Raw genomic sequence first — 20,084 nt, 5'->3', positions numbered from 1 at the left:
CCCAGGAGCCGCCCCACCCCCCGTGTCCCGCAGCGCCCCGAAGCCCCGGTCTGCATGGGCGGAGCCACCGGCGCAGCCGCCCGCCGGCGGCCAATGGGGCGTTAGGGGCGGAGCGCGGCGCGGGGCGGGGCGCGGCAGGCGCTGGCCGGCCGCGGTGCTGCAGGCGCTGCCCAGAGCCGCTGCGCTCCGCGTCCTGCGTCGTCGCCCGCCCGATGGAGGAGATGGAAGAGGAGCTGAAGTGCCCGGTGTGCGGCTCCTTCTTCCGCGAGCCGCTCATCCTGCCCTGCTCGCACAACCTGTGCCAGGCCTGCGCGCGCAACATCCTGGTGCAGACGCCCGAGGCCGAGTCCCCGCAGAGCCGCCGCGCCTCGGGCTCGGGCTCGGGCGGCTCCGACTACGACTACCTGGACCTGGACAAGCTGAGCCTGTACAGCGAGGCCGACAGCGGCTACGGCTCCTACGGCGGCTTCGCCAGCGCGCCCACCACCCCCTGCCAGAAGTCCCCCAACGGGGTGCGGGTCTTCCCGCCCGCCGCGCCGCCCCCGCCCCACCTGCCGCCGGCCGCGCTGGCCCCGGTGCCCCGCAACGCCTGCCTGACCTGCCCGCAGTGCCACCGCAGCCTCATCCTGGACGAGCGGGGCCTGCGCGGCTTCCCCAAGAACCGCGTGCTGGAGGGGGTGATCGACCGCTACCAGCAGAGCAAGGCGGCCGCGCTGCGCTGCCAGCTGTGCGAGAAGGCGCCCAAGGAGGCCACCGTGATGTGCGAGCAGTGCGACGTCTTCTACTGCGAGCCCTGCCGCCTGCGCTGCCACCCGCCGCGGGGCCCGCTGGCCAAGCACCGCCTGGTGCCGCCGGCCCAGGGCCGGGTCAGCCGCCGGCTCAGCCCGCGCAAGGTCTCCACGTGCACCGACCACGAGCTGGAGAACCACAGCATGTACTGCGTGCAGTGCAAGGCGCCGGTCTGCTACCAGTGCCTGGAGGAGGGCAAGCACGCCAGCCACGAGGTCAAGGCGCTGGGCGCCATGTGGAAGCTGCACAAGGTCAGTGCTGGCGGCGGGGCTGTTTGGTGGCTTGTCTGTCTGTCTGTCTGCCTGCCTGCCTGCCGCTCCCCGGGCTGGTCGCTACCTAGCGCCTGGATCCCTAGGGGCTGGCACCAAAGTGGTCTGTCCCCACCCCCCCCGGCTGCGCCCATGCCACCTGGACCGGTAGTGTCGGGGCACTGGCGTGTTTGGGGGCACTGCCCCGGACCGGTCCGTATCACATGGAGGCACCAGTCTGCGTGGTGCCCCCTCCCCCAGCTGTGCCACACCAGCTGGATCGGTAGGGTCGGGGCGCCAGTCTGCTTGGTCTCCCCCTCCCCCAGCTGTTCTGTAACATCTGGATCCGTAGGGTCTAGTCACTGGTGAGTTTGGTGCCCCCTGCCCTGGCTGTTCCACACCACGTGGATCCCTCGGGCCAAGGCACAGGGGTGCTTGGTGCCCCTCCCCCAGCTGTTCCAAATCACCAGGGTCTGCAGGATTGAGGCACCGGTGTGTTCAGTGCCCTGCCCTGGCTGGTCCATCTCACCTGCATCAGCAGGGTCGAGGCACCGATGTGCTCTGTACCCCCTCCCCCATCTGTTCCATACCACCTGGGTCCATCGGGTGGAGGCACCAGGGCGCTCAGTGCCCCCTCCCCTGGGTGTTCCGCACCACCTGGGTCTGCCAGGTCTACGCTCCAGTGTTTTTGGCGCCCCCTCCCTGGGGCGACTCCCAGCGCTGTGCACTGGGGCCTTTTCCTCTCTGAAATGGATGGAAAACGTCAGGGCAGGTGGAGAAGCGGCGGGGTCACCCTGGTGCAATTCCTGTATGTTCTCCATAAGCAACTGGGCGGGTGCTGCCTGCAGTCCTGCCCTAGGCTCCATGGGGGGCGTGGGCTAAGGAAGGGGTGAGGAGAGCAGGAGCTGGCCAACGCTGGGCAGAGGCATCTGCTTCGGGCACAGGTCAGGCAGAAAACAAGGCATGATGGTTTGCAGAGGGGGAATGGTGAGGTGGGTGCAGCACTGCGGATGGGATTGTGTGGGGGCTGTGCCTCTCTCTGCACCCTGAGTCATCTGGAGGCAGCCGGGAGGAGGAGGAGGAAGCTTGGGAGTGGGTGGGCAGCTCCAGGGTTACTTACTTCAATGAATACTGATTAGCTGCTTTCTGGCGCCCCCTCTTTGTAAAGTGCCTTTCCTTGCCCAAGGGAGGGATAGGAGATTCCTGTATGGAAGCCCTGTAGCTGGAGGGGACAGGGGACAGCTATTCCCATTTGTCCTCCACACAGAGAAACTGATTATTGATCTAGGACTCAGATAAAGGGTTGGAAATTTCCCAGGAAAAACTTGTCAGGGCCAGGGAGCCAGAATGTGCCAGTTAAAACCTGGGGTTTGCTGAGAATACACGAATGAAAATGTCTGAATCACAGTTAGGAGTCTGTTAGATTCATGTTAATCTGGTCTGTTGAGCTCTCAAGAAAGGACGAAAACCAAAAAGAGTCTCTGCTGAAAGCTCTGTGCTGTTGTCTTGGCTGCCTTAGGGAGAACTGTCTCCATCTGGGAATTCCCCTTCTGTGTTTATCAGTGAAAATTACCTGCATCGGATGAAGTGGGTCTTTGTCCTCTAAAGCTTATGCTCCAAAATATCTGTTAGTCTATAAGGTGCCACAGGACTGCTTGTTGTTCTGTTTGTTTAGTAAACAATGAAGGAGGATTCCCAGATTGTAAACTGCAAAATGTGCTGGCCAGTCCAGCCCTCTGTCTGTCCACCTGGCAGCTGGTATGCAACCACTGCCTCTGAACTCAGTGAGTGCTGTGATTCTCGTTGGTGTATTTCAACATGTGCAAGGGCAAAAGATCTCTTGACCCGATTGAAAGGTTATTTTGAGGGTGTTTATGAAGGTGTCTTAGTGAGTCTTAGATTTAAAAAATTGCGAAGAGGAAGTGAGTCAGAAGGAGGACCGTCTGCGGAAACGTTTTCCCAAATGCAGTGAAAAGAACAAAGAAGTCACCAGAGCCACTGACTTTCGCTGAACGTGGGTGTGTGTTAGAAGTAGCCACTGAGGACACTGCATGGTGCTCTATTGCCATTTCCTGGCACGTTGAAAGAAAGCCTGACCCAGGTGGGCCAAAGACAAAGAGGCGGAAGCGTCATGGTTTTCCAGTCACAAAGGGATATGTGGGCAACAAAACAACTCCAGAGCTGGAAAAAAAAAGAGATTTGAAAACAGCAGGACTTTTTAAAGGCTGTAATATTTCTTCTCTTATTGAACATTCAGCTTTTCAAGGAATAGTCGGCTGCTTAAGGTCAGGCTACAAAGTGTCTAGTTGAAAGTGGTGGCAAGTGAACTGTCAGACACCATTACTGATGGCTCGAGGGTGGACACATGCAGTGACTTACATGGAAAAGCAATTATGTTAATACAAGATGGAGGGATTAATGTGCACAATGGCTCTGTGGTAGTTTACAGTGTGCAGGTAGGGAAAACTGTGACTTGTGTATGAGGAGCTGGAAGCAGTGAGAGGAATGGAAAGTACTGTGCTTTCTGGCAAAGGAAGACAGTTGTATGATTATGTTGTGAAGAGCCACCTGACGCAATGAGAAAACGGTCCAAGCTGTGAGAAGCCATTTGGAACTAGATGGCAACAGGTAAGATCTGCACAACTCCAAATCCCTGGTGACGCACAACAGAACAGCCAAATAACAGGCTTGGAAACACCAGTCTCGTTATCATGGGATAGTGAGTGATTGTGAGCAAGGGTGCCGTTTGCGGGGCGTGGTGGGGGATACAGCCACATGTCCCGGTATGCTGCTATGCGTCGTCTTCCCCTTCCCCTCAGGGAGAGAGGGGAAAGTTACACAACTTGTACCTCTTCCTCCTCTGCCCCCCTCCCTAGCCAGGAGTGAGAGGAATGCACATAAGCTGTGTTCTTTCCCCTTGCTCCCTGATGGTGAAGCGAAGAGCAAGCATCGTGGTACATGCCGCTGTCGACCCCCTCCCCCAGACTCCCAAAATGGTGCCCTGGACCATGAGCCAGAAGGCAATGATCAGTATAATTCATAATCAAGGGATTTACCATGAAGCAAAGAAGTTGATCAGCCAGTTGAATCCAGTTGCAGTGGAATCTGACACCCTCCAAGGGAACATATCAATAATTGATATTGCGTGCAAAGTATGCTGGGATCAATGGCATTCTTGCAGCACTCAAAGCAAAAGTACAGAAGAAATTGCATGAGGCCATTACTCCTATTCCCGGGTGCAACTTCTTTTATCCAAAACACACTGGGAATAAATTGTTAGCTGAACAAGAAGAAATTGCTGGACAGTGGAGGCTCAGCAAAAATCCCAACTTTCTGCTGCGTTTACTTGGTTTAAAGTAGAACAGACTCCATGTCCAAAATCAGCGTTGTCATCCACTGTCAAGGGACTGGGTTTTCCCTGTAAAATTATGGCAGAATTTGAAGAATGATGCAACTGCTGTTCTGTGATGTCTCATGGAATATCAGCAATGTCCAGCAAATTCAGTAGGTCTAGAATGAAACTTTTCAAATGTTGGATGCATTCATTCAAAACTGAAGAATAGACTTGGTCTGCCTACTAAGTCAAAGTTGGTCTTCTGTTACCGAATGCTTCATGGCCAAACGGACCTGGAGAGGTAGTCTGTAAATCTCCATATTTCTAATTTCTCAGTGCTCCAGACCCAGAATTCTTCATTATTATTTTTTTTCATGTAATCAAGGAGTTTTGACTTTTGTTTGATGGTGATCACTTGTTGCTGAGTATGATCATCTTCCATGGGAGCTGTGGATCCTTAGATGGCTGATCAGGCCTATGCTTGAACCACAAGTTCTGTTACAGTGGGGACAGATGTTACCAGTTATGGCAGGAGGCTGTTGGCCATGACTGAAAGCCAGTGTCTCCTTCCTCCTGTGCCTCTTGTCCTCCTCGTTTTGTTGATGGGCATGTTCAAAATGCAAGGGATCGTTGTATAGGATTCTCTCAATTTTGAGTGATCCTGGGTTAGTGTCTCCCCAGTGTCAAACTATTGTTTCTATAATATTGAAAACTGACATCTGAATCATAGACCTTCCTTGAGAGAATATCAAACCAGACATTCTGATGTTCTGTATTATAATCTCATAATATTTTTCTTTGCACAACGCTAAATTAATCTACTGCCATATGTGGCCATAATTGGAGTAGGTAACTCAAACTAAGGCTCATACAATGTGCATTAATGAAACAGTATTTTTTTAAGTGCCTTATGTTGAAATAAATTAGTTTTTCTTGGACTGATTAAAAATATGACTTTACTTGGTAAATCCATCTCTGGTAAATATCATAACATGCCAGCTCAGATGTGTGTGGTGACCTCCCAGCTAAGGTAACTAGGGCAGAAGTGAGTTGGATGTGAGCAGACAGGGCTCAGTGAGATGTGTATTCTGACGAAATGCAAAAGAACAGCCTCGCTACTCGAGCTAACATTGAAATAATTGCCCTCTCTAAAAGGAGCTGGAGGGCAGGCCACATTGGAAGAAGCAGGTGAGACATGAGAGAGATTAATGTGTGCCCAACTTTTCTGACCTCTAATGAAACACTTTCCAGGAACATCTTCCTTTATTCATGTTGTGTTTTGACACAGTTTACGCAGACAAACTGTCCTGTGGAGAATAAAGCAAGACTGCCGGGGCTGTAATTCAGTGCTGTGTGTAAACCAGGAAATGGGGATGGGAGCATTCTCCATAGTGCCATGCTGTCACTTTATTTGACAGCTCTGCTATTCTGAATAGAACACGAATTAAAGGCTTGTGCTACACTAAGCAATATTGTGCATTTGTTTGAAAGAGGGTTGTTCTTCTGGCATTTAAGCTTTGCCACAGCTGGGATACAGTGGCTGCATTTTAAGTACAATATTCTCAGGCTTAGAAAGGTTAGATTTTTACTGGTAAGCGTCAGTAAAGGTCAGATTCAGTACACACACACAAACTGACAAAATATCTCCATCAAAAATCATCAAAATTTACAGACAGGCAAAGTCAGAAAACTGCTTCCTGAAAAGTATTAGAGTTTGGTTTAAGGACATTTGCATTGTATATTTTGACATGAAGTGTCAGTTTATATTTAATACCTATAGAGCTTCAATTTGTTGAATTTCTGTTATCAAAACCTTATTCTCTAACACTTTCATTGTCTGATATTCCCTCTTCCCCTATAATATCCTGCAATGGTGGAAATTCAAATCTATAAAAATAGGAAAAATGCTTAAAACTAAACATTGCTGTTATTCTTCGAAATTACCTAAAAAATCAAAACTGAATATCATAGCGACTAGTCATTTTCATGCTGAGACCTTTTGATACCTGTATCATCCTACCGCTTGACTAACATATTGACCTGCTTGTGAAACTCATGTACATGGTGTTGTCTGTCAGTGTGTTAACGTGACACGAGTCCTCCACTACTGCGAGTTTTGTGCTGGGCTTCACAATGATTTAGAGAAAGGCTCTTTCCCACTGACAACAGTGTCTGCCAGCTTATCAAGCACATCCTGTTTTTACATGGACCGCTGTTCAGGGCCAGATCCCCAACTAGGGAAACCAATACATCTCCTTTGATGTCAATCATACTTGGTGGAGGAGGTGAAACCCCCTCAGACAGGTAAATGCCTCCAAAACAATGGGGCATCATGGGGAGAGGTGTTTTTGTTATGTTTTGGCTGTGAACCTATCCCAGTTAACCTCTTCTCTTCCAGTGCTCTTTAGCTCTGATCAGCAAAGTGCTTAATTATGTGCAGTCCTGTTGACTTTAAAGTTCAGCCCATATATACATGCTTTGGCTCCTCTCTTGATGAGGCTTGGCTTACCCTTTTCTAGTGTGCCTTTTGTTCTACTGTCATTTACAACTCAAACTTTAGTGGAGAATTCTGGATCCATAAGGTCTTGTCTTCGGTGTCCCATGGGGGCCCACAATTGGATTTTAAGGCCATGGGAGTTATCGTTTCTCTTTCTCATTGTCCTCTTCTCCTGGAGAACTGACTCGGAGTGTTAAATTGTTCTTTCTCCTGAGTCATCGTACATTTCTGCAGGTATTTGTAGGGCTTGCTGAGATGCCTGCTGTGACCAAGAGGGATTCAGTGGTGTTTTCTGCTGAGGAGGGATATTCTATGAGCTGGCATTTGAACGGAGTATGGCTGTGAATTGAATTTACGACTGAACAGCCAGAGTGTGGGCCAGTGCCTTTGAGGTTTTGTACATCCAAATGAATCAAAAACATCAACTGCTTACACGCAGGGATCACCTGCATTGCAGTGGGGAGGTGTAATTCCCAGCTTGGAGGGACATGTATGTACTACCTGTGTTCCAGCTAGGATGCTAAAAATAGCAGCGGGGGAATGGCAGCTTGAGATAGGCCCCAAGTGCATGCCTAGGATCTCAGCTGGGCTTGTGAGCTGCTGCTCACGCCTGTGCAGCAACACTGCTATTTTCAGTGGACTATGGTTATCATGTGTTTGCTTTCCCGAGCTGGGAGTATGCCTCTAGCTGCAGTACAGCCACGTAGCCTGAGGTCTCATCCTACTGGGGGGCTGTGTGCCTTCAGGAGTGTGCTGAGTGGCATCCACCGGTCCCTTCCAGGGGACCCTCACAGGATCAGGTCCTTAGAGGCAACCAAGCCTGGCTAAGAGAGCTACTTGCAAAGACTAAAAAATACTGTTCTTATTTGCCTAGCTGCTTTTCTGTGCTTGAGGTGGGCGATTGGCTCGATTGGCTGTCAGCAGCTCGCGAGAAGGAATGACAAAAGACTGCCTTTATGTTGTGAACCTCTAGCATAGGTTGGACTTAGCTCTACATTTTTATGATTTATTTTAAAAAGAGATGAACGTGATCCTTGATTAAATCTGTGATGAATGAAGAATGCCTCCAAAGCAATACTTAAATATCAATACATAGCTGCCCAGGCAATTGCTGTGGAAGACAGTGTGCTTTGCTTAGGAATGAGAGCAGTCAGGTCCCTCGATGCAACTCTTTAACAAATGACCCAGTTTTCCGCCATTCAGTGAAAGCATGCTGAGTGTACCATTATTTCAAAATTGTAGCTGCATTGGGGCACATTTAACCATCGCTACATAGAGAGCTCCGATTTTGAAAATGTACGCGACGTAACCAACGAAACCCAGTTCTTAGCTGTCCTGTTCTCCACGGCAGATGTTGAAAATGCCTCCCTGGGAACGTAGAGGAAAATGGATTCGTAATTCACAGAACAGCCTCATTTTAAAATCATACAAAATTTGCTGGTTTCTGGACATCTGTGTGTGTAGAATTGACTTACTTGCTCTGTCAAAAGGAAAACCACAGCATGGGTCTGAGCTGCATAATGCTTGTGCGTCCAAAACTCCTTTGGATCTCACTGGGACATTGGAAACTATAATGCTGGTTATTATTAATGATGATGCTTATTACAGCAGCACCTAAGGGCCATCCAAGCATAGGGGCCCATCGTGCTGGGTGCTGTGCAGAGGTAATAGGTGGTGGCCTTGTTCCAAAGAACTTACAGTCTAGATCAGTGGTTTCCAAACTTTTCAGCATCACGCCCCCTTTTGATTTTTGAGAAACCTTCACACTCCCCCACCTCTTTTTTTACCACGGGCCAGCCACCCCCTTCGCCTGTGAACTGCCTGGCTGAGCCCCTCTCCTCCCCCCCCCCCCCAAAGCCAGGCACTGCCAGCCCCTCATCTAACCCCATCCTTGTCCTCTCTCCCCCCACCATGCACAATCACTCACCTTTGCAGGAGGCAGCTAGTTCCACATGGGCCTTCGCCGGCTGCCTGCTTTTTGTAGTGGCTGCGCCAGGTTGCCCATGTGAAATGGCTGGGGCTGAGAGCAGGAAGCAAGGGCCAGCTTTTTCTTCAGGTGAGGGGAATGACTGTGGGGGGCTGGGTTGCCTCGTGCCCCGCACCCTGGAAATTTCTTCCCCGCAGTTTGGGAGACTATGCTCTAGATAGTAACAGAGAGGAGACGTGCTAGTCCTATATACGATCAAAACAAAAAAGCAGTCAAGTAGCACTTTAAAGACTAACAAAATGTATTTAAAGTGCTACTTGACTGCTTTTTTTTGTTTTGACATGCTCTAGAGAGTCACAGGGTTGCGGAAAGCTGTAACACACAATAAAGAATGCCAAAACAGACTTTGGTTGAAGGTTAAGGATGCTTACAAGTTTTCTGAGGTAGTCATCGAAAATACAGTGGCCTGATTATTTCTGCCTCTCAGAGAGTTTTAGCCTGCTGCCCGTCACCCTAGTACTTGGGCAACTTCCAAGTAAAATCAGCAGCAATAGCAACATCGTTAGTGGACTCAGTGGGGTCCCGGATACTTCTGCCTTTTGGAGGTAAAAGCTGCTTGGGGTTGTGTTTTTCTTTTTGCCATTTAGGTGTGTTTCTCTTAGACTGATTTGTTTCAGTGTAGTTTGGGGGCCTTAGTTTGCTGGCTAGGAATGTTGTTGGGAGTGTAATTTGTATGCTGGAAATGCCTGTTGTTTGTTAGCCCTTGTCCCAAATGCTCTGTCCCAACCCACGTGAGTGCAACACAGAGGTTTGTTGGGGAAGGAAAAAGGGGGCTTGGTGGCTGGCCTTTGCTGCATGGCTAAGTGCAGCCTTGTTCCCCGTAGCTGGAGTTAGCCATCTCCCAGCTGGCTTGCAGCAGAGACCTTCTGGGGTAGGCTGGGCTCAAAACACAACTCACTTGGACTTAGCACATGCAGCAGTGGAAGGCCCTCCCTGAGTCCAGTCTGTTGCCAGGGTAGGAAGAAGAGCACAAAGGAGCTGAGACAGAGGTACAGCAGAGGTCAGATGAGATTTTTAGGTGTCCTGTCACATCACCTGCAACAGATTTCAGGCACAGTCGTTATTTATTTGCTTTTAATAGTTCAAGCTAAGCACCATGACAGACACGGCCACGCGTCCAATGAGTTACGCATGTGACTGTGGGCATGCTACTTCTCCAGCCATTCAGGCACATTAGAGTGGTCTTATCTTCTTATTCTCCATCATTTCGTTCATCCTGATGTGACTTGGCATCAGGAGTTCATCCTTATAAGAGCAGGAGACCATAGGATGGGACAGGAGCTCCTGGTCATGAGGTCCAGTCCCAGTTGTCACATGCAACCTCAGCATAACATCCTGTCCATATGCTTATCATGCTCCATCTTAACCAGTAAGGTTTCCTGCCCCTGATCTTATAGGTTCCAGAACCTCCCCGACCCCTCTGCTGGTGAGAAACCTTCTTTGGCTTTCTGTCCAGATCCTCTCATGACCCATTTATCCCCATTTGTTCCTCTCTCACCCTTGTTCTCAAGCTGAACTAGCTTTTCTCCCACCCTGATGCATTCTGACAGCTGCCTCGTTTGGATGTTCTGTGTCACATGGCTCACAAATGAGACAGAACTGCTCATGTGAGTCCCCATCACATGGGGCAAACCACTTGCTTCTACCCTAGTGTGCTGAGTGGCACCAAGGTCTGCGCTCAGTAACACCGAGTGCGGTGTTCAAGCCCGTGCTGCGAGCTAACGTTTATAACCTCCCCAGAGGTTTCTGCAGTGGGCTTTTGGAAACTCATTTTCTTTGGGTAGCTGGGTGGAATAGTTTCCCTAGAAAATTAAGCCAGGGTTCTGAATTTAGATCCAGGCTCAATTTTAGAGGAAGAAGGGGTAGCACCTTTCTCCCTCTGAGACTGTCAGTTTTTCCAGGTCTGCCTCTTTAAACTTGCTGTTGCAGATCTTGAGCAGGACCAATGTCCACCCATGACTCTGAAGACAGAGTAGGTTAGGAACTGGATGCAGGTCTCCAGTGTTCCATAAAGGGACTGTTTCCGAGGGAAGTTGGGTGGGCCCTACGTTGTAAGTTTCAAGTTGGATGTTACGTGGTGGGGGACCACGTGCTGGTGATCTGCCCAGGAGAGAATTTCTCCTCCCAAAACACATTGGTGGTAGCTCTCTGATCAGCCGATGAATTTTTGCTACTGCATCATCTGAGGATCTCAGGTGGGGAGAATTGTAATGTGTCACAGAAGCAAAACAAAGACACTCCAATCTTCAATAGGCTGTCAGTTGGGAGAGGCTAATTGATTCACATGTGATCTGGTTTTCTGTGGATCCAGGAAGATGTTGGGACCAGTGAAGCAAGTGATGCAAAGAAGAGAGAATCTTTTATGTTGTGAAATGAAAATTATTGTGAACTTAATTTTGTGTCTGCTGCTTTGCACATCTGTTCACAATAGAAAGTGACTAATCCTGCCTGCACACTAGAGTCTGCCTTAGGGACAGGGAGATTCTGAGCAGCAACAGAGTCAAGGAACGGAATGGAGGACGGAATTATTAATTAACATACTTGCCTGGCCCAGCTTCATGTCATCCACTGGAGACATGAAGCTTTTGTAGGAAACCACTTGCTTGTTACACTGCCCACATATTATCTATCATGTGCACTAGAGGGACTCCTTTCACATGATGCTGCTGGGAAAGATTGGAGAAACCACTTTGTAGACAAAGCCTTGTTTGCATTTTAAAAGTAAAGGGTTTGCTGCTAAAACAAGAATGGCTAGAATAACTGAGCTTTGCTGTTGAAAACCGTGCACTTTCCCAAGCTTGAGCATTTTACTAGAAAACCCCATGTGCTTTCTTGCCCTGTTGTTTGTTTGCAACATCTGTGGCAGCCACAGACTCTTAATTCTTGCTTACCAAATGGCTGACTTCATTCCAGATCCCTTTGTTTCTTTCTGATTCTTAGAGGCAGATACTCTGCTGATGTAAATGAATGCTGATCCTTTAAAATCAAAGTAAGGCCAAAGTTTATTGAGGTCAGGGGAGTTGCACCAGTTTGCCTCAGCTGACAATCTGCCCCGATGGTCTTTAACCTTGGTTGCACAAACATTGATTGAAGATGGCATTCTTGCAGGTGCTTTTTCACCTGTGCTGCAGCTAACAGAATAGCACGCCATCCAGAATAACAAAAATTAATCCAAGTTAATTTAATACATCAAGTTTTTCAGCACATTCTGGAGGAGATTGTGCTGCATTGGAGACTAATAGAAGTCCTTCGAAATACATGCAGATGAGAATGGACTCTGAGCCATATCCCGAGATGGTATAAATCGGTAGAGCGCCCAAACGTGGTGATTCCTACAACAAGTTGATTTCAGTGGTGTTATGCTGAGTTACACCAGATGAGGGTCTGTAATCAGATTGCCAAAGGTGTCCAGGTACCTAATGATGCAGACAGGAGCCTAGTGGCTAATGAAAATTAAGTGCCCATGTGCTCTGGAAAATCCCACTAAGCTAGGGATCCCCAAACTTTTCAGGGTCATGGGCTAGGGGCATGGCCAGAGCGGGACTGGATGGTGCTCCGTCCTGCCATGGCCTCCTGAATGTTCCTCTCGTCCAGGGATCTCTGCACTAGATGCCTCTCTGCATTTTTAGGCATCGATACCTTTTAAAAATTGGTCCCAAGTTCTTTTCTTGTTTTTAGTGGAAAATTAATTTCATCCATTTCTACAAATGGGAAACCCAGGGGCCTGACTTGCTTCTCACACCGGTGTGAATCGGGAGTAACTCACCTGACGTCAGTGGAGACAGACAGTTTAAAACCAGTGTCAGGGGAGGTGAATGAGACATCCTGGCTTTCTATTGTGAGCTGGAGCAACACGCCCTTTGATTCCCTGTATTCCAAGGGTAAGCAAGCAGGTAATTTCGCATGCAGCGTAAATGCTGCGCAGGCTATTAGGTGAAAGATGTTAAAGAGTTTTTTAAAAAGTGCTGTTTATATTTAAGCTTCACAAGGTGCCACGGTGAGAACAAATAGAGTCTGTCCCTGGAGTACAGCCAGGAATGCTCTTTCTTCTCACTCCTCAGTAACAACCAATCTCCCTCTCCACCCCCCTGCTCTGGTTAGAGGGGTCGTGTTTTAAATAGTGTCTCGTTTATTAATTTATATTCCCCACTTCTATAAACTCCTGCCCTTTTCATCACTCTATGGGAAGGCTTGGTTATGCATAAGAGAGAAGTTGCCCTGGATTTCAATGATAATAGTCACATGTGGTTAATCTTGTAAGCAAATAAGAAGGTTGCTATTAAAAAAAAAAACAACAAAAAAAAAACCTTCAGAGACTCTGAACCATCATAGAGGGCAGATGCGTTCCAGACGTAAGAGCAAATACTTTTAAAATGTTTTCATCTTCTCTTTTACAATTTGAAGAAACTTCTGATATCATTTGACATAACATGGTGGCATTCGTGCTGTGTTTTTCTTTGGACTATTCAGATTGTTAAATTGCCTTTCAAGCAGTGCAGCTCTTTCTTACAGTTCTGCTATTGGCTAAACCTCTACTAACTCCAGGATGAAGAATTATGATGGTATGGCAAGTAATTAACTAAATTGGGCCAATATATTTAATCTCTGACAAACATAATACAGGTAATATTGAGGCTGATGTAGCTGAATTCCTATTATTCTAAAGGACTTAATTCCTATTATGTAGACATCATGAGGGAAAGATATTAAGCTTTCTGTACACTGGAAAATATAGCTAGCCTTGGAAGGATTAGATTTTTATTCATAAACCTCAGTAAACATCAATTTCACTACAAACTAATGAAAAGTATTTCCACCAGTAATAATAGAAATTTGCAGATAGGCAAAGTAAGAACCTCTGCTTGAAAACTGATTAGAATTCGATGTGAGGATATGTGTGTTATACATTTTTGTGTGATGTTGGCCATTTGTGTTTCGATGGTTTTAAGGCTTTAACTTTTTGATCAGCATCTACTGTAATTATATAGTTTTCATTTGACTCCTCCACTGTCTGACCACATTCATACTTCTGCACAACTGGCGAATTTTTAGTAGATAAAAACAGGGGAAGTGCTTAAAAATAAGTATTCATAGTACCCATCTAAGTTACATAAAAATACAAATCTAATGGTGCCCAGCCTGTATAGAGACACTGGATAAGAATCTCACTGGTGCTAGTAAACCTCAACTGGCTTTAGTGGAGTGTTTCCTTGTTTTACTCTTTTGTAAATGAGCTCAGAACCAGACCTATTGCTTCAGGGGGGCTTAATCGTGCTACATAAATCAACAGCTGGATGGCTGTTCAGATCACCTCGGGCAGGTCCAGTAGAGTAATCCCAAGGGAGCCTCATTACTTCCACCGTGGTACAGGGAACTCTGTTCAGAATAGGTATTGATTTTTTTTGATCTAATCTGGAATGGATTGAACGTTCTGTTTGGGAGAAACACAGGCTGCATCTGTTCTTGAAGAACACTGTTTACTTGTGTTAAGATGCTGCTTTGGCAATGAACCACAGAAGAGAAACGATTGTCGCTATAACGTTTGTCTTAGCAGAGTCCAGGAGCAAGCTGGATGCTGGAAGGGCCATGGGCAAAGAGAGCAGTTTGACTATTCCCAGTGCTATGTGGATAAATGAATCAAAAGCTGTCCATTGATAATCAATTCAAGTGCAATGCAAATTACTTAAATATTGTGTGAAATAAAGTCCATGAAATGGAAAAAAAAATTGAACAGCTTTTTTCAAGATCTCTGCAATTCCCAGTTGTGTAGCTCTCAAGCAAACCACCCTGGGAAAATAGTTGCAGTTAGAGCCACGTGAAATTTTTCATGCAAATTATTTTTTCATTGAAAAATTCAAATACAGATGGACCCGAACAACTGATGGTTCTGGGACCATTTCTGCTAATTGTTTCTGTTAATTTTTTGAACAAAAAGAGAGAGGTCAAAATAAAGATGTTCTTGCTTTTTGTTTCAGAAAAACTTTTCATTTTGGAACTCAATTTTGCTTTTTACAAAATGGTTATAAAACCCACATTCAAGTGCAAGACTTCATTTTGCATCAAACAGAATTTTCATTTGATTCAAAATGATTTTGGTGTTTTGTTTTACTTTTTCAGTTTACCCAGAAAACTGAAAAATGTCTGTTTTTGAATTGGCCTGAATCAATTGTTTTAAGTTCAGCCACCACACTGATAAATCTGTTGTTCTTTTAGCTTTCATTGCAACTTGCATATCTGGGGCCAGATCATGCTGTTAGTGTATAACAGAGTGCGAGCTAGGTGCAACCAAGAATTGGAGCCAGTCATTTTGTTTTGCAGTGTAGAATATTCTGGGATTGATTGGTAATCTTGGCAGGTGGATGGAGAAATGTAGTGTTATAATGGCTTAAAGAAAGGAGTAAACTTTATAGCTGCAAAAAGGAAGTGAGTGTTTTGACCTTTCTTGTAAGCTAACAGTTGGTCTTAACAACCAATTAGATTGTCAAGACTCTAGGCTGCAAGGTGTCTTATTGAACTACACAACAATACATAAAACAGAAGAAATACATTTAATTTCAAAGGTGCATTTTTACATCTGATTAGCCATCAAATTGTCTGTATGACAAGAATATAGAAATGTTCATAGATTAGTGATTTGTTTACTAACAGGGCATTTGATAATATAGCTCAAGGTAAGGATCTAACAGTTAGAAGGTTTTGAAGATCAGCATTAGTTATGTCTTTCATGCGACTAGACTTTTATTATCTGAAGTGGGGCCAACCTGAACATTTACATGGCATGACTATTGCAGGCTCCCCAGAGGTTACTGTGTTAGCCATCACCCAGAGATGAAGGCTCAGACCCTCAGCTGGTGGACAGCTGACAGCTCCATTGAAGCAAAGAGCAGAGCTAACGTTCTTTGATGCAGAATCTGGCTCAGTGTTTGGGATTCCCATCCTGACTGTGAAATGCTGCCTCTGCTCTCATCAGAGGCCGGCACTTGGCTTTTAGAAACAGAAAAGTCACATACTGAAGTGTGATTTGAGCAGCGCAAAAATCAGGGGCCAGATCTGCAGATGGTGTGAATAGCCAGAGCTCCATAGACATCAAGGGAACCTTGCTGTTTGCACAGCTGGCACGGCCCCTGTGATCCAGGCATGTGCATTCTGTTCTCTGATTCCCATTTTGACACAGTGATCTTGGGGATGTTAGCCTGTCCTTTCTTTCCTGGCTTGTCTCAGCTCTCTGCAGCAGCCTTGTATCGGGTGTGCAAATTAATGAAAGCTTAAGGTTGTGTTCTCAACAAGAGGCTGAATAATGTAATTACGGCATCATTTAAGCCATTGCTCTTGGTCTGCAGCCACTGCTGTGTTCCATGCTGTGCTTCGAGCGGGGATGCTTGCGTGATGGAATCCCTCTGTCCCCCTGCTATTAAGCTAATAAGATCTTTTGCTGTGGTTCAGAGAGAATTACTAGGAATTTAAATAAGCCATTAGGTGAAGTGTTTCGAGGGGTCTCTCTTTGAGAATGAATGGCGCAGTTGAAAGCACTGCGGGGGCATTTGTACATCCTTTTTATGGCACTATTGTTCCAAGCACAACCTCAGCTCCTTACAGATGAAGCCAGATGAGCTAGTCCATAAACCTGAGCAGATGGCCAGTGAATATTCTGCCTGCCATTCTGCTGTCCTAGCAACATACGCTGAGAGATCAGCTCGGCCCTCTCCTCCTCCCGCTTATCTCTTGACCTTGCAACATCGCAAACACGCAGCAGCTGGAGGCTAATGAGTAGATATTGCTTCCCCTCCACCCCCTCTGACTCCAAGCAACCTACGGCTGGCAGGCATGGCTGGTGTACCTGTTGCAGTTGGCATCCCAGCTCATCTATGTCAGTGGTTCCCAACCTGTTCACTAGTGCAGGCTCCCAGTTACCTCCCAAACCACTCATGGATCCCCAAGCTCTCCTCAAACCACTCGCGGACCCCCAAAGGCAATTCTAGCCTCTGTGTGTACTTCATTCAATGAAAAAGGAAACCACAACAGAGATTTTTCGGACAGCAGTTAATAACATTATTGGAAGATATTTAATTTAAAAGTAATAATTGATTGTAACTTTTGCAATTTATTTAAAGCTTATTTTCGCTGATCATTTTTATCTATTTATTTATTTATTTATTAGCCCTCGCAGACCCAGAGGGGTCCATGGATGTCAGGTTGGGAACCAGTGGTCTAAGCCAATAGGCATCACTTGGGAATAGTTGTTAAAGTACCTGCTGAAGCAGCCCCAGAGCTTTTTACATTGGGCCCCACTTTTTATCACTGCAGTTAGCAGGGCCCCCCAGCCTGTCTAATATAATCCAAACTGATGGAAAATTTGGTTATGTTCATATGATGGGGAAAAAAGAAAGCTCTTGGCACGTGTAAGAAAATAAGTGTGTAGACGTAAAAACATTATTAATTGGTATGTAAATGAGAATACACTGTACCTACAGAAAAATAGTAACAGCTTTCAATATTTTTAATGCGATGATGAGCCTGACACCCAGCAACCAATCATGCTGCTCCCCACTTACGAAATTTCATACATGCACCCCACTTTGCACACTCCTGAACTAGGGCAGAGATTTGAGTTGTACACTGAAGGCTGAAAATAAAAGACTGGGTTACCTTTGCAAGCTGCTGTTGCTTCATTGAAGGAAAGGCTGGTCATGAATGAGGCCTTGATGTGGTGAACCTTCTACGCCCATGCAGGAGGGTTCAGATACAGAGTGCTGACGGTTTTCATTTGGGAGCAGGTTCACTGGTACGCTCTGTGCTGCTGTGTGTCTCAAAGCAGCCATTAAGCGAGAGGTTTAACCACAGTGGCACAAAGTAGGTAGAGAGTACTGGTGAATCTGGCTCTCAACACCTGTACCTGGGTTAATGCGTGGGAGATATTGGTAAGGTGTCAAGAATGGGAATGGTGCTACTCTTTCTTTGACGCCCTCCTGAGGTTACTGGAAAGATCAAGGCTGGGTTCAAATCAAGAACTAAAGTGGGATTGAGAAAATGTGGGGGGGCTAATTCCCTACTATGCCACAGACTCCCTGTACAACCTTTGGCAAGTCATTTAATCTTTATGCCAGATCTCCCCACATGGACAAAGAGGGTGTAACACTCCCTTTCGTCTGTTCTGCTTGCAAAGAGAACAGAGCCTGTCTCGTCCTGTGCAAATATTCAGCACTTAGTGTGGGTGTAATCCAACATACTTAAACAGTAACAGATTTCCACTATTTTAATGAGATGAATGACCCTGAGACCCAGTAGCCGATCATGCTGCACCCCACCCCTTAAGAAATGTCATATCCCCTGAGGGGGCCTGCACCCCACTTTGCTCACACCAACTTAGTGCAATGATCTGGATTTTATCTGGGGCCTCCAGGTGTTAGTGTAATGTAAATTGACTACTAATGATTATTGTGACATACTTGTTTTGTGCATTTCCTGAAGAATTGGTGTATGCTTTGTGACAGTTTCCCCTGTCAGCCCCTGTAGGTCCCTGCACTGCCTGGCAGTTCTGTGTTGTGCCTCAGAGACTCCTTATCTGCCCAGGCCTTTCCAGAGGCAGGTGTCTCCGCTTAGCAAGCCATCCTCATCACCTGCAGGTCCAGAATGGGGAGGATAAAGCCAGTCCCCTTGCAGGCCTGCACCTGCTTGAGTGGGGTAATGCCCCTGGGGAGTCCAGAACCCGCCCTTTACCCTGGACTCCGGCCCAGGGTCCCTAAGAGGACAAGAGGCAGCTGGCAGTGCCTTCATCCCTGCCCCAATGTAGCAACCTCACCCTGGGCCATTTCACCCACCGCTTCCTTGTGGTACCTTCAAGCTCTACTCTGTTCCTGCTCTGCTCCTGCTGTCCACTGCACCTTCCCAAACCTTCACCCCTGCTACCAGGCGGGGAGCCTTTTATAGGAAGTGCAGGGCCCCACCTGACCACAAGTGCTGATTAGCCTCAGCTGTGGCTGATTCCTAATGAGGTCCCCCAGCTGTCTGTCCTGATTGGGTTTACTCAGGGAACAGGAAAGCATTACCCCACCAGCCGGTATACTTGCCTTCTTGCAGGCTCCTGTAGCCCCCAGGCAGCCATCTGCCTCTGCTTCCTTGTGACTTGGCAAGGACTTTTTCATGCAAGGTGCTGTTTGGAATCCTTTCTCAGAACACACCATGGACGTTAGCCAGAGGCTCTAACACAGGGTCAGCAACCTTTCCAAGGCAGAGTGCAAAATTTGACCATTTGACCTCTATGTACATCCAAGTGCCAGTGATATTTTTTATAGTCACTGATAGTCCTACTTACAACAGCTTCAGTAAGAAATAATTAAGATGCAGAGCTTTACCGTTTAGGCGGTGGTTGGTGGCATTAGCTGGTCTTTCATTAATCCACAGAGCAAGCTCCCAGCTGCAGGGGGGAGCAAGGAGCAGGGCTGAGCTCCTGCCTCGCATGCTGATGAAAATCGTCTCGCATGCCACTCTTGGCACCTGTGCCAGGGGTTGCTGACCCTGTTATAAGGTCAAGTCCCTGGCATTTGGGCACATGCTGTAAAGCCTACCTGAATTCAGGGATCGGAAGAGAGAAGTTGGTCAGATTTATAGAAGTGGAAACCGTCTTGGGCTTGACGCAACATTAATCATTACTACCAATAAATGATTAGAATAGATGCGTAGCCCAAAATAAGTTATTTTTCTGTCCCTCCTCTGTACTTCATCCTTTTCCTTTGGCAAGATCCAGCAAAAAGAGGCCGTACAATTCACTGGGAACGTAAAACCAAAATCAAAAATTTTTCACCACTGAAGGCCATTCAGCCTTACTTCTGCATTCAGAGAAAGCAGTTAAAATGCCCCTCCTTTGTCCCAGAGCAGTGACTACTCACCCGTCATCTCAGAGGGGTAGCTGTGTTAGTCTGCAGTATCACAAACAACAAGACAGTCCTTTGGCACCTTTAGAGACTAACAAATTGGTTAGGTCAGATTTGCCTCGTTGTGGGAAATGAGCCCAAAACGTCCCAAAGAAGGCAGGGCTCAATCATGCAGGCTCCAGGATACACAAGGTTTGTGTTCCTGTCTCCTGTCCGGTAGAAGCTTTCATGGTCTCCCTTGTGAGCTGGTCTATGTGCTGAATTCTCTGGGAATGCAAACACTGACTTGCTCTCAAATTAGATTATACGCGATGCAGGAGCCAGAGCTCCAGTGCCAACACCCAGGCAGCATTCTCAT

General features: G+C 47.1%; 1 protein-coding gene across 1 annotated transcript in view; it reads left to right on the top strand.

Annotated features, from left to right (window-relative positions):
- Positions 1 to 212: 212 nt before the first annotated feature.
- The window catches only part of TRIM9 (tripartite motif containing 9), a 129,245-nt gene continuing 109,373 nt past the window's right edge, over positions 213 to 20,084 (top strand). Inside the window, exon 1 of the mRNA XM_074998515.1 lies at positions 213 to 1,040. Within this exon, the coding sequence (XP_074854616.1) occupies positions 213 to 1,040 (828 nt within the window). The remainder of the gene's footprint in view (positions 1,041 to 20,084) is intronic.

Source organism: Carettochelys insculpta, chromosome 6 (assembly GCF_033958435.1).
Source record: "Carettochelys insculpta isolate YL-2023 chromosome 6, ASM3395843v1, whole genome shotgun sequence".
Classification (NCBI taxonomy): domain Eukaryota; kingdom Metazoa; phylum Chordata; order Testudines; family Carettochelyidae; genus Carettochelys; species Carettochelys insculpta.
This window is presented reverse-complemented; position numbering and strand designations above follow the sequence as displayed.